Source organism: Hyperolius riggenbachi, chromosome 12, assembly GCF_040937935.1.
Source record: "Hyperolius riggenbachi isolate aHypRig1 chromosome 12, aHypRig1.pri, whole genome shotgun sequence".
Lineage (NCBI taxonomy): Eukaryota > Metazoa > Chordata > Amphibia > Anura > Hyperoliidae > Hyperolius > Hyperolius riggenbachi.
This window is the reverse complement of record NC_090657.1, coordinates 22,494,923-22,518,863: the sequence shown is the minus strand read 5'-3', so window position 1 is coordinate 22,518,863 and position 23,941 is coordinate 22,494,923. Positions and strand designations below refer to the sequence as shown.

The 23,941-nt window shown below is 51.2% G+C and overlaps 1 protein-coding gene across 3 annotated transcripts in view; it reads left to right on the top strand.

Annotated features, from left to right (window-relative positions):
* RAB11FIP4 (RAB11 family interacting protein 4) overlaps positions 1-23,941 on the top strand; it is a 130,329-nt gene that overhangs the window by 91,260 nt on the left and 15,128 nt on the right. For all 3 annotated transcript variants that reach the window (XM_068264485.1, XM_068264486.1, XM_068264487.1), the window contains 5 exons: positions 16,769-16,989; positions 20,982-21,170; positions 22,393-22,527; positions 22,651-22,686; positions 22,848-22,947. In XM_068264485.1, the coding sequence (XP_068120586.1) occupies positions 16,769-16,989; positions 20,982-21,170; positions 22,393-22,527; positions 22,651-22,686; positions 22,848-22,947 (681 nt within the window). The remainder of the gene's footprint in view (positions 1-16,768; positions 16,990-20,981; positions 21,171-22,392; positions 22,528-22,650; positions 22,687-22,847; positions 22,948-23,941) is intronic.

Sequence of the window (23,941 nt, the reverse complement as noted above, 5' to 3'; positions counted from 1 at the left end):
TTCTGTATGTATGGAGGCTGCACAGTAGCACTTCTCTTGCCCTATATGCGGGTGTAACTCTCAGTATCTGCTCTTATTCTGTATGTATGGAGGCTGCACAGTATGGCTTCTCTTGTCCTGTATGCCGGGTGTAACTCTCAGTATCTGCTCTTATTCTGTATGTATGGAGGCTGCACAGTAGCGCTTCTCTTGTCCTGTGTGCCGGGTGTAATTCTCAGTATCTGCTCTTATTCTGTATGTATGGAGGCTGCACAGTATGGCTTCTCTTGTCCTGTATGCCAGGTGTAATTCTCAGTATCTGCTCTTATTCTGTATGTATGGAGGCTGCACAGTATGGCTTCTCTTGTCCTGTATGCCGGGTGTAATTCTCAGTATCTGCTCTTATTCTGTATGTATGGAGGCTGCACAGTAGCGCTTCTCTTGTCCTGTATGCCGGGTGTAATTCTCAGTATCTGCTCTTATTCTGTATGTATGGAGGCTGCACAGTAGCGCTTCTCTTGTCCTGTATGCTGGGTGTAATTCTCAGTATCTGCTCTTATTCTGTATGTATGGGGGCTGCACAGTAGAGCTTCTCTTGTCCTGTATGCCGGGTGTAATTCTCAGTATCTGCTCTTATTCTGTATGTATGGAGGCTGCACAGTAGCGCTTCTCTTGTCCTTTATGACGGGAGTAATTCTCAGTATCTGCTCTTATTCTGTATGTATGAAGGCTGCACAGTAGCACTTCTCTTGTCCTGTATGCTGGGTGTAATTCTCAGTATCTGCTCTTATTCTGTATGTATGGGGGCTGCACAGTATGGCTTCTCTTGTCCTGTATGCCGGGTGTAATTCTCAGTATCTGCTCTTATTCTGTGTGTATGGAGGCTGCACAGTATGACTTCTCTTGTCCTGTATGCCGGGTGTAACTCTCAGTATCTGCTCTTATTCTGTATGTATGGAGGCTGCACAGTAGCGCTTCTCTTGTCCTGTATGCCGGGTGTAACTCTCAGTATCTGCTCTTATTCTGTATGTATGGGGGCTGCACAGTAGAGCTTCTCTTGTCCTGTATGCCGGGTGTAATTCTCAGTATCTTCCCTTATTCTGTATGTATGGAGGCTGCACAGTAGCGCTTCTCTTGTCCTGTATGCCGGGTGTAATTCTCAGTATCTGCTCTTATTCTGTGTGTATGGAGGCTGCACAGTATGACTTCTCTTGTCCTGTATGCCGGGTGTAATTCTCAGTATCTGCTCTTATTCTGTATGTATGGAGGCTGCACAGTAGCACTTCTCTTGCCCTATATGCGGGTGTAACTCTCAGTATCTGCTCTTATTCTGTGTGTATAGAGGCTGCACAGTATGACTTCTCTTGTCCTGTATGCCGGGTGTAACTCTCAGTATCTGCTCTTATTCTGTATGTATGGAGGCTGCACAGTAGCGCTTCTCTTGTCCTGTATGCTGGGTGTAATTCTCAGTATCTGCTCTTATTCTGTATGTATGGAGGCTGCACAGTAGCGCTTCTCTTGTCCTGTATGCCGGGTGTAATTCTCAGTATCGGCTCTTATTCTGTATGTATGGCGGCTGCACAGTAGTGCTTCTCTTGTCCTGTATGCCGGGTGTAATTCTCAGTATCTGCTCTTATTCTGTATGTATGGAGGCTGCACAGTAGCACGTCTCTTGTCCTGTATGCCGGGTGTAATTCTCAGTATCTGCTCTTATTCTGTATGTATGGGGGCTGCACAGTAGAGCTTCTCTTGTCCTGTATGCTGGGTGTAATTCTCAGTATCTGCTCTTATTCTGTATGTATGGAGGCTGCACAGTAGGGCTTCTCTTGTCCTGTATACCGGGTGTAATTCTCAGTATCTGCTCTTATTCTGTGTGTATGGAGGCTGCACAGTATGACTTCTCTTGTCCTGTATGCCGGGTGTAATTCTCAGTATCTGCTCTTATTCTGTATGTATGGAGGCTGCACAGTAGCGCTTCTCTTGTCCTGTATGCCAGGTGTAATTCTCAGTATCTGCTCTTATTCTGTATGTATGGAGGCTGCGCAGTAGGGCTTCTCTTGTCCTGTATGCCGGGTGTAATTCCCAGTATCTGCTCTTATTCTGTATGTATGGAGGCTGCACAGTAGCGCTTCTCTTGTCCTGTATGCCGGGTGTAATTCTCAGTATCTGCTCCTATTCTGTATGTATGGGGGCTGCACAGTATGGCTTCTCTTGTCCTGTATGCTGGGTGTAATTCTCAGTATCTGCTCTTATTCTGTATGGATGGAGGCTGCACAGTAGGGCTTCTCTTGTCCTGTATGCCGGGTGTAATTCTCAGTATCTGCTCTTATTCTGCATGTATGGAGGCTGCACAGTAGCGCTTCTCTTGTCCTGTATGCCGGGTGTAATTCTCAGTATCTGCTCTTATTCTGTATGTATGGAGGCTGCACAGTAGGGCTTCTCTTGTCCTGTATGCCGGGTGTAATTCCCAGTATCTGCTCTTATTCTGTATGTATGGAGGCTGCACAGTAGGGCTTCTCTTGTCCTGTATGCCGGGTGTAATTCTCAGTATCTGCTCTTATTTTGTATGTATGGAGGCTGCACAGTAGAGCTTCTCTTGTCCTGTATGCCGGGTGTAATTCTCAGTATCTGCTCTTATTCTGTATGTATGGAGGCTGCACAGTAGCGCTTCTCTTGTCCTGTATGCCAGGTGTAACTCAGTATCTGCTCTTATTCTGTATGTATGGAGGCTGCACAGTAGAGCTTCTCTTGTCCTGTATGCCGGGTGTAATTCTCAGTATCTGCTCTTATTCTGTATGTATGGAGGCTGCACAGTAGAGCTTCTCTTGTCCTGTATGCCAGGTGTAATTCTCAGTATCTGCTCTTATTCTGTATGTATGGAGGCTGCACAGTAGCGCTTCTCTTGTCCTGTATGCTGGGTGTAATTCTCAGTATCTGCTCTTATTCTGTATGTATGGACTCTGCACAGTAGAGCTTCTCTTGTCCTGTATGCCGGGTGTAATTCTCAGTATCTGCTCTTATTCTGTATGTATGGAGGCTGCACAGTAGCGCTTCTCTTGTCCTGTATGCCAGGTGTAACTCTCAGTATCTGCTCTTATTCTGTATGTATGGGGGCTGCACAGTAGAGCTTCTCTTGTCCTGTATGCCGGGTGTAATTCTCAGTATCTGCTCTTATTCTGTATGTATGGAGGCTGCACAGTAGCACTTCTCTTGCCCTATATGCGGGTGTAACTCTCAGTATCTGCTCTTATTCTGTATGTATGGAGGCTGCACAGTATGGCTTCTCTTGTCCTGTATGCCGGGTGTAACTCTCAGTATCTGCTCTTATTCTGTATGTATGGAGGCTGCACAGTAGCGCTTCTCTTGTCCTGTGTGCCGGGTGTAATTCTCAGTATCTGCTCTTATTCTGTATGTATGGAGGCTGCACAGTATGGCTTCTCTTGTCCTGTATGCCAGGTGTAATTCTCAGTATCTGCTCTTATTCTGTATGTATGGAGGCTGCACAGTATGGCTTCTCTTGTCCTGTATGCCGGGTGTAATTCTCAGTATCTGCTCTTATTCTGTATGTATGGAGGCTGCACAGTAGCGCTTCTCTTGTCCTGTATGCCGGGTGTAATTCTCAGTATCTGCTCTTATTCTGTATGTATGGAGGCTGCACAGTAGCGCTTCTCTTGTCCTGTATGCTGGGTGTAATTCTCAGTATCTGCTCTTATTCTGTATGTATGGGGGCTGCACAGTAGAGCTTCTCTTGTCCTGTATGCCGGGTGTAATTCTCAGTATCTGCTCTTATTCTGTATGTATGGAGGCTGCACAGTAGCGCTTCTCTTGTCCTTTATGACGGGAGTAATTCTCAGTATCTGCTCTTATTCTGTATGTATGAAGGCTGCACAGTAGCACTTCTCTTGTCCTGTATGCTGGGTGTAATTCTCAGTATCTGCTCTTATTCTGTATGTATGGGGGCTGCACAGTAGAGCTTCTCTTGTCCTGTATGCGGGGTGTAATTCTCAGTATCTGCTCTTATTCTGTATGTATGGAGGCTGCACAGTAGTGCTTCTCTTGTCCTGTATGCTGGGTGTAATTCTCAGTATCTGCTCTTATTCTGTATGTATGGGGGCTGCACAGTAGAGCTTCTCTTGTCCTTTGTGTCAGTAAGTAATTCTGTTGTTTTGGTGTATATGGTAGTGTTGCATGTCATGCTCTGAAGATTACAGTGTGTACTGTGCGTGACATGGTATATACATTACATCCAGGGACTCCTCTTCGTGTCACATGATACACAGCAGTGTCACCCTCTGGGGTGGTAATAGTTCTCTACGTGACGTCACACTTTACAATGTTTCTATATATAGGCCCTTTATGTTCTCCTGCAGGTATGTATTCCCCTTTATTGTCTCTGCTGGGGGATCATACTGTCAGCTGCACCTGCTGCCTGTGTATGGAGCGCTCTTTGTGTATAGAATGTTGTACTGTGGCCTGGCAGTACTGTGCTGTGAGAACCAGCATAACTATGGAAGCCTAGGTATGCCTTTGGCAGTTAGTTGATGATGGGTTGTCACATGACACGTGATGGGTGAAAATTGGATGGTCAGTGGGTAGTACTTGGCGGATAACTATTGGCTGGGTTAGTGATTTGGTACCGGACAATTAATGAAAACAGAAATCACAGTTTGCTGCATGCAGCGGATGAGAAGCTAAATATAGATTCTACATCCTGCAGTGTCCTAAATATTGTATGACTGTGTAGTGCCTGAGCAACGCACTGATACCTTTCACTGCCCCCCCCCCCTCCCCCCCCATAGGCAAACGCAGGGGGGATTACAGCTGCCCAGAATCCCCTCTCAGACCAGGGCCGGTGCAGTGTCTGGGGACAGGCACAAGTTGAGACAGCAGAATATCTGCAGGCATCCTGCATCTCACAGCACCGCTCCCCTTTCTTTCCCTGCTACAGGTGACTTTGGATGAAGCAGCAGTGTGTGTACAGAGCATGGAGCAGCTCTGGGGAACAGGTATGAGCCCAGCCCTGTGCCCTGCTGGGTGAATACTTCACTTTCCCCTTCATTACCATTGTCAGCTGTCCCCATTATTATCTGCATCCAAAGTGCGCCTGATCGATACCGTTGTCGATCGGGAGCAAAACAGACATTTAGGATATAATTGTCAGATCCTGTCAGTTGGAGGGGAAATTGCATTATGTGTACCCAGCATGATGTCCTACCAAATTATTATACTGTATAGTGAGTGGCTGAGGGAAACCTTTCAGGAATCCCCAGCCCCATCCCCAGCCATGGTCTTCGGGAGCAGTGTGTGTGTGTGTGGGGGGGGGGGGGGCAAGCGTCACCGGCTCTAGACCCCAGGCATAGATACTGCCCCTTTACTACCACAAATTTATCGACCTGTCCAATCTGTAATTTCTATCAATTTTGCCTGGAAATCAATCAGCATTGTGATTGGTGTGTGTTCCTGGGAGCAGGTGACAGTCTGTGAATTCACCACCTTCAGCCTCCCACTTTATTCACTTTACCATTCAGTGGTTTTAAAGTTGTGGCTATATTTGGCCTTTTTATGTAACACAGGTGACATTTGGAATGTTTCTCCATCTTATCACCCTCTGCTGATGTCACCTGTGTGCCATAAACTGTATATAGGCTGATCCATACCTCCATATAATTGGATGCCTCACCCTTCTCTGCTTACCTCACCACTATACAGCTGTTACTGTGTGACAAGGACTTTGCTCTGCATATGTGTATGTGGCAGAGAACCCACTAAGCAGAATCGCATGTGTTTTCCATTATGTGCTATGGGGAAAATGTATGTGATTCTGCTAAGCGTGTTCCCTGCCTGTATGTATGCGTATGTTTATATATAATCTTTTTGAGGGAAGTGGCAGCACAGAAATATCCTTTAAGCAATTTCCAGCAAAGCTCCCCCAAGTGCTGGACAATATCTTATCTGTGATACCCCTGCAGCAAGGGAGCACTTCCCACAATTGCCATTATGTGTTTTGTCGAGTTGAAATTCTGGCAATTTCAGCAGCGGATCTATAAGGACATATATCTGTTTCTGGGGATAGGCGAACATGCAGGAGATAAGCTTATTACCAGTGTCTAGGTACAGCACTGGCATCTAATTATCCAACGGGCTGCAGATATCCTGTCACTCCGCCTCTTTGTAGTTATCCTGTCCCTCTGCTTCCCCCTGTCTGTGGTCATCCTGTCACTCTGCCTCCCCCGTCTGTAGTTATCCTGTCCCTCGTCTGTAGTTATCCTGTCCCTCTGCCTCCCCCTGTCTGTAGTTATCCTGTCCCTCTGCTTCCCCCTGTCTGTGGTCATCCTGTCACTCTGCCTCCCCCATCTGTAGTTATCCTGTCCCTCTGCCTCCCCTGTCTGTGGTTATCCTGTCCCTCTGCTTCCCCCTGTCTGTAGTTATCCTGTCCCTCTGCTTCCCCCTGTCTGTGGTCATCCTGTCCCTCTGCCTCCCCCGTCTGTAGTTATCCTGTCACTCTGCCTCCCCCGTCTCTAGTTATCCTGTCCCTCTGCCTCCCCATTGTCTATAGTTATCCTGTCCCTCTGCCTCCCCCTGTCTGTAGTTATCCTGTCCCTCTGCCTCCCCCTGTCTGTAGTTATCGTGTCCCTCTGCTTCACCCTGTCTGTGGTCATCCTGTCAATCTGCCTCCCCTGTCTGTAGTTATCCTGTCCCTCTGCTTCCCCCTGTCTGTGGTCATCCTGTCACTCTGCTTCCCCCTGTCTGTGGTCATCCTGTCACTCTGCTTCCCCCTGTCTGTAGTTATCCTGTCCCTCTGCCTCCCCCTGTCTGTGGTTATCCTGTCCTTCTGCCTCCCCATTGTCTATAGTTATCCTGTCCCTCTGCCTCCCCCTGTCTGTAGTTATCCTGTCCCTCTGCCTCCCCCTGTCTGTAGTTATCGTGTCCCTCTGCTTCACCCTGTCTGTGGTCATCCTGTCAATCTGCCTCCCCTGTCTGTAGTTATCCTGTCCCTCTGCTTCCCCCTGTCTGTGGTCATCCTGTCACTCTGCTTCCCCCTGTCTGTGGTCATCCTGTCACTCTGCCTCCCCCGTCTGTAGTTATCCTGTCCCTCTGCCTCCCCCTGTCTGTGGTTATCCTGTCCCTCTGCCTCCTCCTGTCTGTAGTTATCCTGTCCCTCTGCCTCCCCATTGTCTGTAGTTATCCTGTCACTCTGCCTCCCCCGTCTGTAGTTATCCTGTCCCTCTGCCTCCCCATTGTCTGTAGTTATTCTGTCCCTCTGCCTCCCCCTGTCTGTGGTTATCCTGTCCCTCTGCCTCCTCCTGTCTGTAGTTATCCTGTCCCTCTGCCTCCCCATTGTCTGTAGTTATCCTGTCCCTCTGCCTCCCCATTGTCTGTAGGTATCCTGTCCCTCTGCCTCCTCCTGTCTGTAGTTATCCTGTCCCTCTGCCTCCCCATTGTCTGTAGTTATCCTGTCCCTCTGCCTCCCCCTGTCTGTAGTTATCCTGTCACTCTGCCTCCCACTGTCTGGGGTTATCCTGTCCCTCTGCCTCCCCCTGTCTGTAGTTATCCTGTCCCTCTGCCTCCCCATTGTCTGTAGGTATCCTGTCCCTCTGCCTCCTCCTGTCTGTAGTTATCCTGTCCCTCTGCCTCCCCATTGTCTGTAGTTATCCTGTCCCTCTGCCTCCCCCTGTCTGTAGTTATCCTGTCACTCTGCCTCCCACTGTCTGGGGTTATCCTGTCCCTCTGCCTCCCCCTGTCTATGGTTATCCTGTCCCTCTGCCTCCCCCTGTCTGTGGTTATCCTGTCCCTCTGCCTCCCCCTGTCTGTAGTTATCCTGTCCCTCTGCCTCCCCCTGTCTGTAGTTATCCTGTCACTCTGCCTCCCCCTGTCTGTAGTTATCCTGTCACTCTGCCTCCCCCTGTCTGTAGTTATCCTGTCACTCTGCCTCCCCCTGTCTGTAGTTATCCTGTCACTCTGCCTCCCCCTGTCTGTAGTTATCCTGTCACTCTGCCTCCCCCTGTCTGTAGTTATCCTGTCCCTCTGCCTCCCCCTGTCTGTGGTTATCCTGTCCCTCTGCCTCCCCCTGTCTGTGGTTATCCTGTCCCTCTGCCTCCCCCTGTCTGTGGTTATCCTGTCCCTCTGCCTCCCCCTGTCTGTGGTTATCCTGTCCCTCTGCCTCCCCCTGTCTGTGGTTAGCCTGTCCCTCTGCCTCCCCCTGTCTGTGGTTAGCCTGTCCCTCTGCCTCCCCCTGTCTGTGGTTAGCCTGTCCCTCTGCCTCCCTCTCACTCTGCAGTTGTCTGGTTACTCTGCCTCCCCCTGTCTGCGGTTAGCCTGTCCCTCTGCCTCCCCCTGTCTGCGGTTAGCCTGTCCCTCTGCCTCCCCCTGTCTGCGGTTAGCCTGTCCCTCTGCCTCCCGCTGTCTGCGGTTAGCCTGTCCCTCTGCCTCCCGCTGTCTGCGGTTAGCCTGTCCCTCTGCCTCCCGCTGTCTGCGGTTAGCCTGTCCCTCTGCCTCCCCCTGTCTGCGGTTAGCCTGTCCCTCTGCCTCCCCCTGTCTGCGGTTAGCCTGTCCCTCTGCCTCCCCCTGTCTGCGGTTAGCCTGTCACTCTGCCTCCCCCTGTCTGCGGTTAGCCTGTCCCTCTGCCTCCCCCTGTCTGCGGTTAGCCTGTCACTCTGCCTCCCCCTGTCTGCGGTTAGCCTGTCACTCTGCCTCCCCCTGTCTGCGGTTAGCCTGTCACTTTGACCCCCACTCCGTGCATAGTTATTCTGTCACTGCCTCCCTCTCACTCTGTAGTTGTCTGGTTACTCTGCCTCCCCCTGTCTTTGGTTATCCTGTCCCTCTGCCTCCCCCTGTCTGTGGTTATCCTGTCCCTCTGCCTCCCCCTGTCTGTGGTTAGCCTGTCCCTCTGCCTCCCCCTGTCTGTGGTTAGCCTGTCCCTCTGCCTCCCTCTCACTCTGTAGTTGTCTGGTTACTCTGCCTCCCCCTGTCTGTGGTTAGCCTGTCCCTCTCCCTCCCCCTGTCTGTGGTTAGCCTGTCCCTCTGCCTCCCCCTGTCTGTGGTTAGCCTGTCCCTCTGCCTCCCCCTGTCTGTGGTTAGCCTGTCCCTCTGCCTCCCCCTGTCTGTGGTTAGCCTGTCCCTCTGCCTCCCCCTGTCTGTGGTTAGCCTGTCCCTCTGCCTCCCCCTGTCTGTGGTTAGCCTGTCCCTCTGCCTCCCCCTGTCTGTGGTTAGCCTGTCACTTTGACCCCCACTCCGTGCATAGTTATTCTGTCACTGCCTCCCTCTCACTCTGTAGTTGTCTGGTTACTCTGCCTCCCCCTGTCTTTGGTTATCCTGTCCCTCTGCCTCCCCCTGTCTGTGGTTATCCTGTCCCTCTGCCTCCCCCTGTCTGTGGTTAGCCTGTCCCTCTGCCTCCCCCTGTCTGTGGTTAGCCTGTCCCTCTGCCTCCCCCTGTCTGTGGTTAGCCTGTCCCTCTGCCTCCCCCTGTCTGTGGTTAGCCTGTCCCTCTGCCTCCCCCTGTCTGTGGTTAGCCTGTCCCTCTGCCTCCCCCTGTCTGTAGTTATCCTGTCCCTCTGCTTCCCCCTGTCTGTGGTCATCCTGTCCCTCTGCCTCCCCCGTCTGTAGTTATCCTGTCACTCTGCCTCCCCCGTCTCTAGTTATCCTGTCCCTCTGCCTCCCCATTGTCTATAGTTATCCTGTCCCTCTGCCTCCCCCTGTCTGTAGTTATCCTGTCCCTCTGCCTCCCCCTGTCTGTAGTTATCGTGTCCCTCTGCTTCACCCTGTCTGTGGTCATCCTGTCAATCTGCCTCCCCTGTCTGTAGTTATCCTGTCCCTCTGCTTCCCCCTGTCTGTGGTCATCCTGTCACTCTGCTTCCCCCTGTCTGTGGTCATCCTGTCACTCTGCTTCCCCCTGTCTGTAGTTATCCTGTCCCTCTGCCTCCCCCTGTCTGTGGTTATCCTGTCCCTCTGCCTCCCCATTGTCTATAGTTATCCTGTCCCTCTGCCTCCCCCTGTCTGTAGTTATCCTGTCCCTCTGCCTCCCCCTGTCTGTAGTTATCGTGTCCCTCTGCTTCACCCTGTCTGTGGTCATCCTGTCAATCTGCCTCCCCTGTCTGTAGTTATCCTGTCCCTCTGCTTCCCCCTGTCTGTGGTCATCCTGTCACTCTGCTTCCCCCTGTCTGTGGTCATCCTGTCACTCTGCCTCCCCCGTCTGTAGTTATCCTGTCCCTCTGCCTCCCCCTGTCTGTGGTTATCCTGTCCCTCTGCCTCCTCCTGTCTGTAGTTATCCTGTCCCTCTGCCTCCCCATTGTCTGTAGTTATCCTGTCACTCTGCCTCCCCCGTCTGTAGTTATCCTGTCCCTCTGCCTCCCCATTGTCTGTAGTTATTCTGTCCCTCTGCCTCCCCCTGTCTGTGGTTATCCTGTCCCTCTGCCTCCTCCTGTCTGTAGTTATCCTGTCCCTCTGCCTCCCCATTGTCTGTAGTTATCCTGTCCCTCTGCCTCCCCATTGTCTGTAGGTATCCTGTCCCTCTGCCTCCTCCTGTCTGTAGTTATCCTGTCCCTCTGCCTCCCCATTGTCTGTAGTTATCCTGTCCCTCTGCCTCCCCCTGTCTGTAGTTATCCTGTCACTCTGCCTCCCACTGTCTGGGGTTATCCTGTCCCTCTGCCTCCCCCTGTCTGTAGTTATCCTGTCCCTCTGCCTCCCCATTGTCTGTAGGTATCCTGTCCCTCTGCCTCCTCCTGTCTGTAGTTATCCTGTCCCTCTGCCTCCCCATTGTCTGTAGTTATCCTGTCCCTCTGCCTCCCCCTGTCTGTAGTTATCCTGTCACTCTGCCTCCCACTGTCTGGGGTTATCCTGTCCCTCTGCCTCCCCCTGTCTATGGTTATCCTGTCCCTCTGCCTCCCCCTGTCTGTGGTTATCCTGTCCCTCTGCCTCCCCCTGTCTGTAGTTATCCTGTCCCTCTGCCTCCCCCTGTCTGTAGTTATCCTGTCACTCTGCCTCCCCCTGTCTGTAGTTATCCTGTCACTCTGCCTCCCCCTGTCTGTAGTTATCCTGTCACTCTGCCTCCCCCTGTCTGTAGTTATCCTGTCACTCTGCCTCCCCCTGTCTGTAGTTATCCTGTCACTCTGCCTCCCCCTGTCTGTAGTTATCCTGTCCCTCTGCCTCCCCCTGTCTGTGGTTATCCTGTCCCTCTGCCTCCCCCTGTCTGTGGTTATCCTGTCCCTCTGCCTCCCCCTGTCTGTGGTTATCCTGTCCCTCTGCCTCCCCCTGTCTGTGGTTATCCTGTCCCTCTGCCTCCCCCTGTCTGTGGTTAGCCTGTCCCTCTGCCTCCCCCTGTCTGTGGTTAGCCTGTCCCTCTGCCTCCCCCTGTCTGTGGTTAGCCTGTCCCTCTGCCTCCCTCTCACTCTGCAGTTGTCTGGTTACTCTGCCTCCCCCTGTCTGCGGTTAGCCTGTCCCTCTGCCTCCCCCTGTCTGCGGTTAGCCTGTCCCTCTGCCTCCCCCTGTCTGCGGTTAGCCTGTCCCTCTGCCTCCCGCTGTCTGCGGTTAGCCTGTCCCTCTGCCTCCCGCTGTCTGCGGTTAGCCTGTCCCTCTGCCTCCCGCTGTCTGCGGTTAGCCTGTCCCTCTGCCTCCCCCTGTCTGCGGTTAGCCTGTCCCTCTGCCTCCCCCTGTCTGCGGTTAGCCTGTCCCTCTGCCTCCCCCTGTCTGCGGTTAGCCTGTCACTCTGCCTCCCCCTGTCTGCGGTTAGCCTGTCCCTCTGCCTCCCCCTGTCTGCGGTTAGCCTGTCCCTCTGCCTCCCCCTGTCTGCGGTTAGCCTGTCACTCTGCCTCCCCCTGTCTGCGGTTAGCCTGTCACTTTGACCCCCACTCCGTGCATAGTTATTCTGTCACTGCCTCCCTCTCACTCTGTAGTTGTCTGGTTACTCTGCCTCCCCCTGTCTTTGGTTATCCTGTCCCTCTGCCTCCCCCTGTCTGTGGTTATCCTGTCCCTCTGCCTCCCCCTGTCTGTGGTTAGCCTGTCCCTCTGCCTCCCCCTGTCTGTGGTTAGCCTGTCCCTCTGCCTCCCTCTCACTCTGTAGTTGTCTGGTTACTCTGCCTCCCCCTGTCTGTGGTTAGCCTGTCCCTCTGCCTCCCCCTGTCTGTGGTTAGCCTGTCCCTCTGCCTCCCCCTGTCTGTGGTTAGCCTGTCCCTCTGCCTCCCCCTGTCTGTGGTTAGCCTGTCCCTCTGCCTCCCCCTGTCTGTGGTTAGCCTGTCCCTCTGCCTCCCCCTGTCTGTGGTTAGCCTGTCCCTCTGCCTCCCCCTGTCTGTGGTTAGCCTGTCACTTTGACCCCCACTCCGTGCATAGTTATTCTGTCACTGCCTCCCTCTCACTCTGTAGTTGTCTGGTTACTCTGCCTCCCCCTGTCTTTGGTTATCCTGTCCCTCTGCCTCCCCCTGTCTGTGGTTATCCTGTCCCTCTGCCTCCCCCTGTCTGTGGTTAGCCTGTCCCTCTGCCTCCCCCTGTCTGTGGTTAGCCTGTCCCTCTGCCTCCCCCTGTCTGTGGTTAGCCTGTCCCTCTGCCTCCCCCTGTCTGTGGTTAGCCTGTCCCTCTGCCTCCCCCTGTCTGTGGTTAGCCTGTCCCTCTGCCTCCCCCTGTCTGTGGTTAGCCTGTCCCTCTGCCTCCCCCTGTCTGTGGTTAGCCTGTCCCTCTGCCTCCCCCTGTCTGTAGTTATCCTGTCCCTCTGCTTCCCCCTGTCTGTGGTCATCCTGTCCCTCTGCCTCCCCCGTCTGTAGTTATCCTGTCACTCTGCCTCCCCCGTCTCTAGTTATCCTGTCCCTCTGCCTCCCCATTGTCTATAGTTATCCTGTCCCTCTGCCTCCCCCTGTCTGTAGTTATCCTGTCCCTCTGCCTCCCCCTGTCTGTAGTTATCGTGTCCCTCTGCTTCACCCTGTCTGTGGTCATCCTGTCAATCTGCCTCCCCTGTCTGTAGTTATCCTGTCCCTCTGCTTCCCCCTGTCTGTGGTCATCCTGTCACTCTGCTTCCCCCTGTCTGTGGTCATCCTGTCACTCTGCTTCCCCCTGTCTGTAGTTATCCTGTCCCTCTGCCTCCCCCTGTCTGTGGTTATCCTGTCCCTCTGCCTCCCCCTGTCTGTGGTTAGCCTGTCCCTCTGCCTCCCCCTGTCTGTGGTTAGCCTGTCCCTCTGCCTCCCTCTCACTCTGTAGTTGTCTGGTTACTCTGCCTCCCCCTGTCTGTGGTTAGCCTGTCCCTCTGCCTCCCCCTGTCTGTGGTTAGCCTGTCCCTCTGCCTCCCCCTGTCTGTGGTTAGCCTGTCCCTCTGCCTCCCCCTGTCTGTGGTTAGCCTGTCCCTCTGCCTCCCCCTGTCTGTGGTTAGCCTGTCCCTCTGCCTCCCCCTGTCTGTGGTTAGCCTGTCCCTCTGCCTCCCCCTGTCTGTGGTTAGCCTGTCCCTCTGCCTCCCCCTGTCTGTGGTTAGCCTGTCACTTTGACCCCCACTCCGTGCATAGTTATTCTGTCACTGCCTCCCTCTCACTCTGTAGTTGTCTGGTTACTCTGCCTCCCCCTGTCTTTGGTTATCCTGTCCCTCTGCCTCCCCCTGTCTGTGGTTATCCTGTCCCTCTGCCTCCCCCTGTCTGTGGTTAGCCTGTCCCTCTGCCTCCCCCTGTCTGTGGTTAGCCTGTCCCTCTGCCTCCCCCTGTCTGTGGTTAGCCTGTCCCTCTGCCTCCCCCTGTCTGTGGTTAGCCTGTCCCTCTGCCTCCCCCTGTCTGTGGTTAGCCTGTCCCTCTGCCTCCCCCTGTCTGTGGTTAGCCTGTCCCTCTGCCTCCCCCTGTCTGTAGTTATCCTGTCCCTCTGCTTCCCCCTGTCTGTGGTCATCCTGTCCCTCTGCCTCCCCCGTCTGTAGTTATCCTGTCACTCTGCCTCCCCCGTCTCTAGTTATCCTGTCCCTCTGCCTCCCCATTGTCTATAGTTATCCTGTCCCTCTGCCTCCCCCTGTCTGTAGTTATCCTGTCCCTCTGCCTCCCCCTGTCTGTAGTTATCGTGTCCCTCTGCTTCACCCTGTCTGTGGTCATCCTGTCAATCTGCCTCCCCTGTCTGTAGTTATCCTGTCCCTCTGCTTCCCCCTGTCTGTGGTCATCCTGTCACTCTGCTTCCCCCTGTCTGTGGTCATCCTGTCACTCTGCTTCCCCCTGTCTGTAGTTATCCTGTCCCTCTGCCTCCCCCTGTCTGTGGTTATCCTGTCCCTCTGCCTCCCCATTGTCTATAGTTATCCTGTCCCTCTGCCTCCCCCTGTCTGTAGTTATCCTGTCCCTCTGCCTCCCCCTGTCTGTAGTTATCGTGTCCCTCTGCTTCACCCTGTCTGTGGTCATCCTGTCAATCTGCCTCCCCTGTCTGTAGTTATCCTGTCCCTCTGCTTCCCCCTGTCTGTGGTCATCCTGTCACTCTGCTTCCCCCTGTCTGTGGTCATCCTGTCACTCTGCCTCCCCCGTCTGTAGTTATCCTGTCCCTCTGCCTCCCCCTGTCTGTGGTTATCCTGTCCCTCTGCCTCCTCCTGTCTGTAGTTATCCTGTCCCTCTGCCTCCCCATTGTCTGTAGTTATCCTGTCACTCTGCCTCCCCCGTCTGTAGTTATCCTGTCCCTCTGCCTCCCCATTGTCTGTAGTTATTCTGTCCCTCTGCCTCCCCCTGTCTGTGGTTATCCTGTCCCTCTGCCTCCTCCTGTCTGTAGTTATCCTGTCCCTCTGCCTCCCCATTGTCTGTAGTTATCCTGTCCCTCTGCCTCCCCATTGTCTGTAGGTATCCTGTCCCTCTGCCTCCTCCTGTCTGTAGTTATCCTGTCCCTCTGCCTCCCCATTGTCTGTAGTTATCCTGTCCCTCTGCCTCCCCCTGTCTGTAGTTATCCTGTCACTCTGCCTCCCACTGTCTGGGGTTATCCTGTCCCTCTGCCTCCCCCTGTCTGTAGTTATCCTGTCCCTCTGCCTCCCCATTGTCTGTAGGTATCCTGTCCCTCTGCCTCCTCCTGTCTGTAGTTATCCTGTCCCTCTGCCTCCCCATTGTCTGTAGTTATCCTGTCCCTCTGCCTCCCCCTGTCTGTAGTTATCCTGTCACTCTGCCTCCCACTGTCTGGGGTTATCCTGTCCCTCTGCCTCCCCCTGTCTATGGTTATCCTGTCCCTCTGCCTCCCCCTGTCTGTGGTTATCCTGTCCCTCTGCCTCCCCCTGTCTGTAGTTATCCTGTCCCTCTGCCTCCCCCTGTCTGTAGTTATCCTGTCACTCTGCCTCCCCCTGTCTGTAGTTATCCTGTCACTCTGCCTCCCCCTGTCTGTAGTTATCCTGTCACTCTGCCTCCCCCTGTCTGTAGTTATCCTGTCACTCTGCCTCCCCCTGTCTGTAGTTATCCTGTCACTCTGCCTCCCCCTGTCTGTAGTTATCCTGTCACTCTGCCTCCCCCTGTCTGTAGTTATCCTGTCCCTCTGCCTCCCCCTGTCTGTGGTTATCCTGTCCCTCTGCCTCCCCCTGTCTGTGGTTATCCTGTCCCTCTGCCTCCCCCTGTCTGTGGTTATCCTGTCCCTCTGCCTCCCCCTGTCTGTGGTTATCCTGTCCCTCTGCCTCCCCCTGTCTGTGGTTAGCCTGTCCCTCTGCCTCCCCCTGTCTGTGGTTAGCCTGTCCCTCTGCCTCCCCCTGTCTGTGGTTAGCCTGTCCCTCTGCCTCCCTCTCACTCTGCAGTTGTCTGGTTACTCTGCCTCCCCCTGTCTGCGGTTAGCCTGTCCCTCTGCCTCCCCCTGTCTGCGGTTAGCCTGTCCCTCTGCCTCCCCCTGTCTGCGGTTAGCCTGTCCCTCTGCCTCCCCCTGTCTGCGGTTAGCCTGTCCCTCTGCCTCCCCCTGTCTGCGGTTAGCCTGTCCCTCTGCCTCCCGCTGTCTGCGGTTAGCCTGTCCCTCTGCCTCCCGCTGTCTGCGGTTAGCCTGTCCCTCTGCCTCCCGCTGTCTGCGGTTAGCCTGTCCCTCTGCCTCCCCCTGTCTGCGGTTAGCCTGTCCCTCTGCCTCCCCCTGTCTGCGGTTAGCCTGTCCCTCTGCCTCCCCCTGTCTGCGGTTAGCCTGTCACTCTGCCTCCCCCTGTCTGCGGTTAGCCTGTCCCTCTGCCTCCCCCTGTCTGCGGTTAGCCTGTCCCTCTGCCTCCCCCTGTCTGCGGTTAGCCTGTCACTCTGCCTCCCCCTGTCTGCGGTTAGCCTGTCACTTTGACCCCCACTCCGTGCATAGTTATTCTGTCACTGCCTCCCTCTCACTCTGTAGTTGTCTGGTTACTCTGCCTCCCCCTGTCTTTGGTTATCCTGTCCCTCTGCCTCCCCCTGTCTGTGGTTATCCTGTCCCTCTGCCTCCCCCTGTCTGTGGTTAGCCTGTCCCTCTGCCTCCCCCTGTCTGTGGTTAGCCTGTCCCTCTGCCTCCCTCTCACTCTGTAGTTGTCTGGTTACTCTGCCTCCCCCTGTCTGTGGTTAGCCTGTCCCTCTGCCTCCCCCTGTCTGTGGTTAGCCTGTCCCTCTGCCTCCCCCTGTCTGTGGTTAGCCTGTCCCTCTGCCTCCCCCTGTCTGTGGTTAGCCTGTCCCTCTGCCTCCCCCTGTCTGTGGTTAGCCTGTCCCTCTGCCTCCCCCTGTCTGTGGTTAGCCTGTCCCTCTGCCTCCCCCTGTCTGTGGTTAGCCTGTCCCTCTGCCTCCCCCTGTCTGTGGTTAGCCTGTCACTCTGCCTCCCTCTCACTCTGTAGTTGTCTGGTTACTCTGCCTCCTCCTGTCACTACTCGCTGTTTACCATCCCATGTTTCTCCTTACAGAGCAGTGACATCACAGACGGGATGTATGTGGACTCTGAGGTGACGTTCAGTGACTCTGAGCTGTTCCCGGATGAGGAGGGTTTAGCGCTCGGCCCGCAAGATGCGCAGCATGAGTCGGATCTGGACAGCGCCATAGAGAGTGCTCCAAGTTCGGAGGTCTCTGATGAGTGTCGCAGCGATGGGAAAGATGATGTTCCAGGGCTCTACTTCCCTGGAGATACGTGAGTGCAATGCATTTATTTGTGAACCATAACCAATATGTTTTATCTGTGTTTTATCTTTCATAGTTCCATGTGCCTGTGCAGGCTCTTGAAGGGACTCTTGTAGCCATAACTATGAACATGTGCATCTTTTCTACATCACCAATAAAAAAAATGGCTGAGAAGTTATATATTTTGCCATATTCTCGTTTTGCCTTTGTAGGCTCTTGAAATATCTTTTGTGACTTATGAGAAATGTTGACAGTAGCTTTCTAATAAACGTTTATCTAGACAAATCCAATATCTGCCTAAAACCATTGTTTTAAATGCAGCATTCCAGCTGTCTACTAGTCTGCTGTTCCATCAAGCAAAAGCATCACATTTCTCTTCAAACATGGTAACTTCAAGAGCCTGAAGGGAAGCAAGATAAGCAATAAGTACTACATTTCTGCTTAGGGCTGGGACCCACTTACTGGTGCTTTGTGGAATCGTAAGGCGTGGAAGTCGAGCAATTTCCCGGATGCACTTGCTCTGAGATTGCTCCCTAAGTGCTCCTTCACATTAGCGTTCGCGTTGTTCTTTTTTTTCGCAATTTTTTTTCGATTCCCGGTGTTTTGGGGAAAAGTGTTTTCTAAGCGCTTTTCCAGAGCATCTTTTTAATTCACTCCCTGACGCAAGTCAAGAAGTGAACTCTTTGACCCGGAAAATAATATATACAATGCATTTATTCTTAAAACCGCAAACGCAATCACTGCACAAAGCGATTTTGTGAGCATTTTTGCATTTTTCCTATACTTTCCATTGAGGCAAAATCGCCCCAAAAATGGTCTAGGCAGCGTTTTGCTGCACGCACAGCGCACAAACCGCGCTGATATGAACCTTTTCATAGAGAGTCATTGCACAAGCGTTTTGTGGGCGATTTTAAAAATTTCCTGCGCTTGAAAAGAGGCCAAAAAAAGCCCCTTGTGTGAACAAGCCCTAAAAGCTGCAAGCTGCATTTTCTGCTACTGGGACCACCCTTACAGGGATCCACTGTCATAGCGTTTTGTCAATTGCTGGCGATAGTTAAGCGCTGGCAGAGCACGCCTAGTCGGCCTCAGCCCTATATGATGACCTTAGTGACCAGCCATAAATAATATCACTATAAATTGTGTCAAATGAGATTCTTCAGCACCATGAAAGCTGATCTACAGGTGAAACTCGAAAAATTAGAATACAGTTTAGTGCAAAAGTCCATTTATTTCAGCAACTAGCTGACCTAAGCCGTTTAAAAACGGGCTCTAGGTCTGTCACTGCATGTCACTGTGCGTGCACACGCCCGCCCGTTGGCCGCGTCCGCCCCTTGAACCGCATGTCACTTCCCCTCAGTGTCTCTGCGCACATGCACAGTTCGTTATGAGCAGGGACACACACACACAGGGGGACACACACGGACGTAGAGACACTTCGATTTTATTATATAGGATTCAACTTAAAAGGTGAAACTACTATATGAAATAGACTCAATACATGCAAAGTGAGATATTACAAGCCTTTGTTATAATTTTGATGATTCTGGCTTGCAGTTTATGAGAACTCCAAAATCAAAATGTTAAACTATTAGAATATTGTGAAAATGTTCAATACTCTAGGCTCAAAGTGTCACTCTAATCACCTAATTAATCCAAAACATCTGCAAAGGGTTCCTACTTCATATATTAGTTTCACCTTTTAAGTAGAATTTCTGAAATAAATACCGGTAGATGTTTGTACAATATTCTAATTTTTCGAGTTTCACGTGTATGGTATCAGATTAAATCTTAGATGTGATGGCAGTGAGGCATGCTGGGAGATGAAAGCATATGGTGTTATCCTCATACCCCACCCTCAGTGGCGTGTTTGGCTGGGAGGACATGATGTCCGGAGATATGTAGGATTTGGTGGCCTGAGGCATGCTGGAAGATGGAAGGACGTGGTGTGGTCTTTCTTCTTTTTCATCAGTGGTATGTTTGGCTGGGAGGACATGATGTCAGAAGACGTAGGTTTTGGAGGCCTGAGGCATGCTGGGAGATGGAAGGACGTTGTGTGGTCTTTATTCTTTTTCCTCAGAACATGTCAGAAGACGTAGGATTTGGTGGCCTGAGGCATGCTGGGAGATGGAAGAACATTGTTGTATGATTCTCCGCTCTCAGTAGAGTGTTTGGTTAGGATGACGTGATGTCACGAGACATGTAGGATTTGGTGGCAGTGAGGCGTGCTGAGAGATGGTAGCACTTTATTCACTTTTCCTCAGAGTTAATGGGGTGTTTGGTTGTTATGTGTGAATAGCATATTGTTTTGAAAAAGAAGCTCTGAAACACTTGCTTTTGCTATGATTCATTAAAATAGCATCTTAAAATTTCTGAGGGACTGGTTCTTTGGGCTTTGATACAGTTTGGATTACTTTAACTTGCCCTTTATGCCTAAAAGAGGCATGTTTATGTTCAACTCACTACTTTGTCAGCATGCACACAGCTTATGCTGGTGTATGTGCATGGTGCACATGGATACATTACGTTAGCTCCCTTGTGCGATTGGTAAGATGCACTGTCTGTCCCAGGAGAGGACGTCAGGATGTGTGCTCCTAATCCATTGATAGGTTTGATGCAATGAATGTTTGCATGTCTGCACTATGCATGTTACAGGGCCAGAGTTAGGACACCTATGTTTACCTGGGTACTTCTGCGCAGTATAGGTGACTAAGCATAAGAATGAGTTCTTCTGTGAACTAAAACCCCAGCTTTTAACTTAGCTGTAGGGATAACAGTGGTGCCTGGATGAGTGAATCTGTGAATGCATTTGTTTGAACATTTGCATGCAAGAGTGCGAAGGGTTAATAGATTTTTGCAACTCGCTACTTTGACTGTTTGTTTGGTTGGGAGAACATGGTATAATGAGACATCTTTGTTGTGCTGACATGAGGTACGGTGGAGACTGGTCAATATTCCCCACTCTTAGCAGGATTTTTGTGTTGGTGGGCTGTGGAGTCGGAGTTGGAGTCTGAGTCTCGGAGTCAGGGTAATTTTGGACACCCGGAGTCGGAGTTGTGGTTTCATAAACTGAGGAGTCTGAGTCGGGAGTCTGAGTCGGGTGATTTTTGTACAAAATCTACAGCCCTGTTAAATATTAGACTAAGGAGTCGGAGTCGGGGCCATTTTGGTTACCCGGAGTCGGAGTCGTGGTTTCATAAACTAAGGAGTTGGAGTCGGAAGATTTTTGTACCGACTCCACAGCCCTGGTTGGTAGGACATGGTGCTAGAAAACTGTCCTTTATGCTGAATACGTATTCTGCAGCCCTACCTAGTGTGTCCATCTCCTCTCCCCTTCGATTGTAAGCCTTTGGCAGGGTCAACCCTTCCCTGTTTTACACGATTGTGTGCCCCCCATTATTGTGCTCCTTTTATATGACTGCCTCATACTTGAATTACTGGACCTACCTAACCAGCCCCAACTCACATGATCCTGTATCTTGTACTCTGTTTGCCTTGTATAACTTTGTCGTATGTTGTATAACTTTGTTATGTTACATCTGTCATCCTTTGTACCATTGTATATATTTATTGTCCAGCGCTGCATAATATGTTGGTGCTTTATAAATAATAATAGTTGTATGTGGTGGCAGTGAGACATCCTAGCTAATTGAAGCATCTGGTGTGGTGATTTATTCTCACCTCGGTTGTGTTTAGTTGGTGAGAATGTGATGCCATGAGACTAATTGTATTTGGCAGTAAGGCATGCTGGGACATGGAAGGTTGTAGTGTGGTGACCATTCTTCTCTGTGGGATGTTCAACTGAGAAGAATTTGGTGCCAGGGACATCTTGGATCGGTGGAAGCGAGGCAAGCTGGGACATGGAAGGCTGTGGTGGGGTCATTCTTCTCTATGTTGTGTTTGGTTAGGAGAACATGTTGTTAGCAGGCATCTTGGGTATGGTGACATGAGACATATGGTGTGGTCGTTCCCTTAGGATTCATATTATGTCTCTTTCACTTCTAGGAATCTCCTCAACCCTTCGGCCTCATCGGAGTTCTCTGGCCGCTCCACGGCTTCGGTCATCAGCAATGAAGAGCAGTTTGAGGACTATGGAGAGGGGGATGATGTGGACTACACGCCGAGCAGCCCATGTCCGGATGACGAAAGTCGCACCAACGCCTTCTCTGACCTGGGGTCTTCCGTCCCCTCCAGGTGAGTGGTAATCCTTCACTATATGCTAGTGACTATCTCCTGTCTAAAGAATGTTGAGATGATGGCGTAAGGCCATGAACTTTTTATTCATAATGAAGAATAGTTAGAACCTCTGACATGTTCTGTTGTTCTCCTCGTCCCTCGTCACCTGCAGTAGAGCTCCCAGGAATAAGAAGTGAGTAAGATGTCCCCAGCGGGGACACAGATGTAATAAATATTTTTGTTGCTATGGACAACAAGTTGCCAACAACACTACACCTTTGTTCGGCACCATATCACAGAAAGTGTGATAAATTGACACTCATCACTGTAACGGCACAGGAGATATAACTGCTTAGACGTCAAAGTTTCAGGAGTTTATTCTGAAAACAGATATACAGATGTGTTCAGCAATCTTATCTCTTCGTTACCTCCGCAAAGCAATCGGTCTGTCTTAAGCGTTGCGGCTCTTGGCCCATCCCTTGTGAATGGTCCAGGCTTTCACTTATGGTACATCTATGCTAGTTGAACTTAGCGTATATACAGCATACAGATAATGGAAGTTACACGAAGGTAGGAAGTTAATAGAAGTAAGGTTGAAGTCTGAAGCTAGAAGGTGGAAACTGAAAGTGAGCTCTGGAGCCCACGTTGGCTATTTTTATACTAGCCACTAAAGAGTTAAATGTGACATCACCCAGCAGGGATGGATCAATAACCCATCGCCTGCAATTTGCTGATAAGAACACGTGATAGCATGACAAGCACAGTCTTTACTGCGCATGCACTGGAACATTTATTTTTCCAATGACCTGCTCCCTTATTCTTAGGAGAACATTGTTTTCTGTTCCCTGGCTATTGTTTACCTTTAGGAAATATGAAAACAATGTTTACCGCACAAGGCCTGGAAGTCTGTACATCGAGCTTGATATCTATTCTACGGCCATGGGGAGTCACAGCACAATGTTCTACTGAACAACACAACTGTAATTCCACCAAATGTCTTTGTCATCTAAAGAGACACTCTGCAGAGCAAGTCTTTTCCTAAAACCAGAACTGAGGGCTCCGAATTCAAGCATAGCATGCTTAAATTCCAACAGACAGTAATAAACATCCCCAAAGAGGATCCAAACCCTTTAAACCTATTTTTCTGGAATTGGGCTTTAAGGTGGTTGGTTTACATTCCAGGCCATATTGTACATCCTTTGTAGTTTGCCATTAACTGTCTTCCCGCTCTTTCCAACAGTGCCGGGCAAACCCCGAGGAAGATGCGGCACATGTACAACAGCGAGTTGCTGGACATGTACTGCGCACAGTGCTTCAAGAAGATCAGCCTACTGAATGACCTGGAGGCTCGACTGAAGAACCTCAAAGCCAACAGGTGAGCGTTTGGCTTCCGGCCTACAGGCATAAGTATGTCAGTGTCTTCTGCTGCTGCCTATTGCCTGAGTTAGAGGCCGCTATTGTGCCATAGTGAAGTCTTTCCATTGTGTCTCCTCTGCAGCCCGAACAGGAAAATCTCCAGCACAGCATTTGGCAGGTAAGAGGTCCATCAGTTTAGAGAATATTGTAATGTGAAGATGGGGGGGGGGGGGATGTTCTGTGGATTGGGACTGACTCATGTTTGAAATGTGCGGAGATGGGGACAGTGTTTGTTAATGGACACTCTGAGGTTATGTGACTTTCCTCCTCCTCTTCCAGGCAGCTTTTCCATAACAGTAACCTGAGTAGTAGTAACGGCAGTACAGAAGACCTGTTCCGTGACAGCATCGACTCTTGTGACAATGACATCACCGAGAAGGTGAGCAGCCAGCCATATCCAGCATTGCATTTCTTCTGTATGGCTGTTACAGATTCCACAATGCTTTATATAGGCCACTGATCCATTCCCACTAGAGATGGTCCGAACCTCCGATTTTTTTTTTTTTTTTTTTTTTTTTTTTTTTTTGTTTTTGTTCGCAAACTTCCGCAAAAGTTTGGTTCGTGCGAACTTCCGCGAACCACAATAGACTTCAATGGGGAGGCGAACTTTGAAAACTAGAAACATTTATGCTGGCCACAAAAGTGATGGAAAAGATGTTTCAAGGGGTCTAACATCTGAGTTTTTGCATGGAGGAGTGGGATAGACGCCAAAAGTTCTGGGAAAAAATCTGGTGGGTGCACTGAAGTGAACAACAGGTAGTAGGTATATGCAGTGATGGGTATTACAATGTGCACCTGTAAAACACACACAGGTACCGGACAGGCACAGTGACACTGCGTGCGTTCACGTAGGTAGATGGGTGCACTGAAGTGAACAGGTAGTAGGTAAGGTATATGCAGTGATGGGTATTATAATGTGCACTGGCACAGCAGTAATTATACCACCAAAGGGACCAAAGGCCAGCTGCGACTGACTGACAGGGCTGTATATAATGCAAGTGGGCCACACACACAGAAAAAAAAAATCACAAGAACAAGATTAGCTCTCAAAAGAGCTGTTGAGGGGTGCTTTTTTTTTTTTTTTTTTTTTTTAAGCAATAACAATCAGCAAGGAGCAAGCTAAGAAGCCTACAAGAGCCTAACTAAAGGGACACTTAAGCCAGAAAAAAGAGTTTTACTCACCTGGGGCTTCTACCAGCCACCTGCAGCAGTCCTGTGCCCTCGCAGCCACTCACTAATCCTCTGGTCCCCCGCTGCCAGCTAGTTTTGTTTTTGCCGACAGGCCCGTCAGGACTGGCCACGCGTAGCTTTTTCCGCATTCCCTACTGTAATTAGCGCTATTGCGAGCCGCATTGCATACAAAAAAACGCATT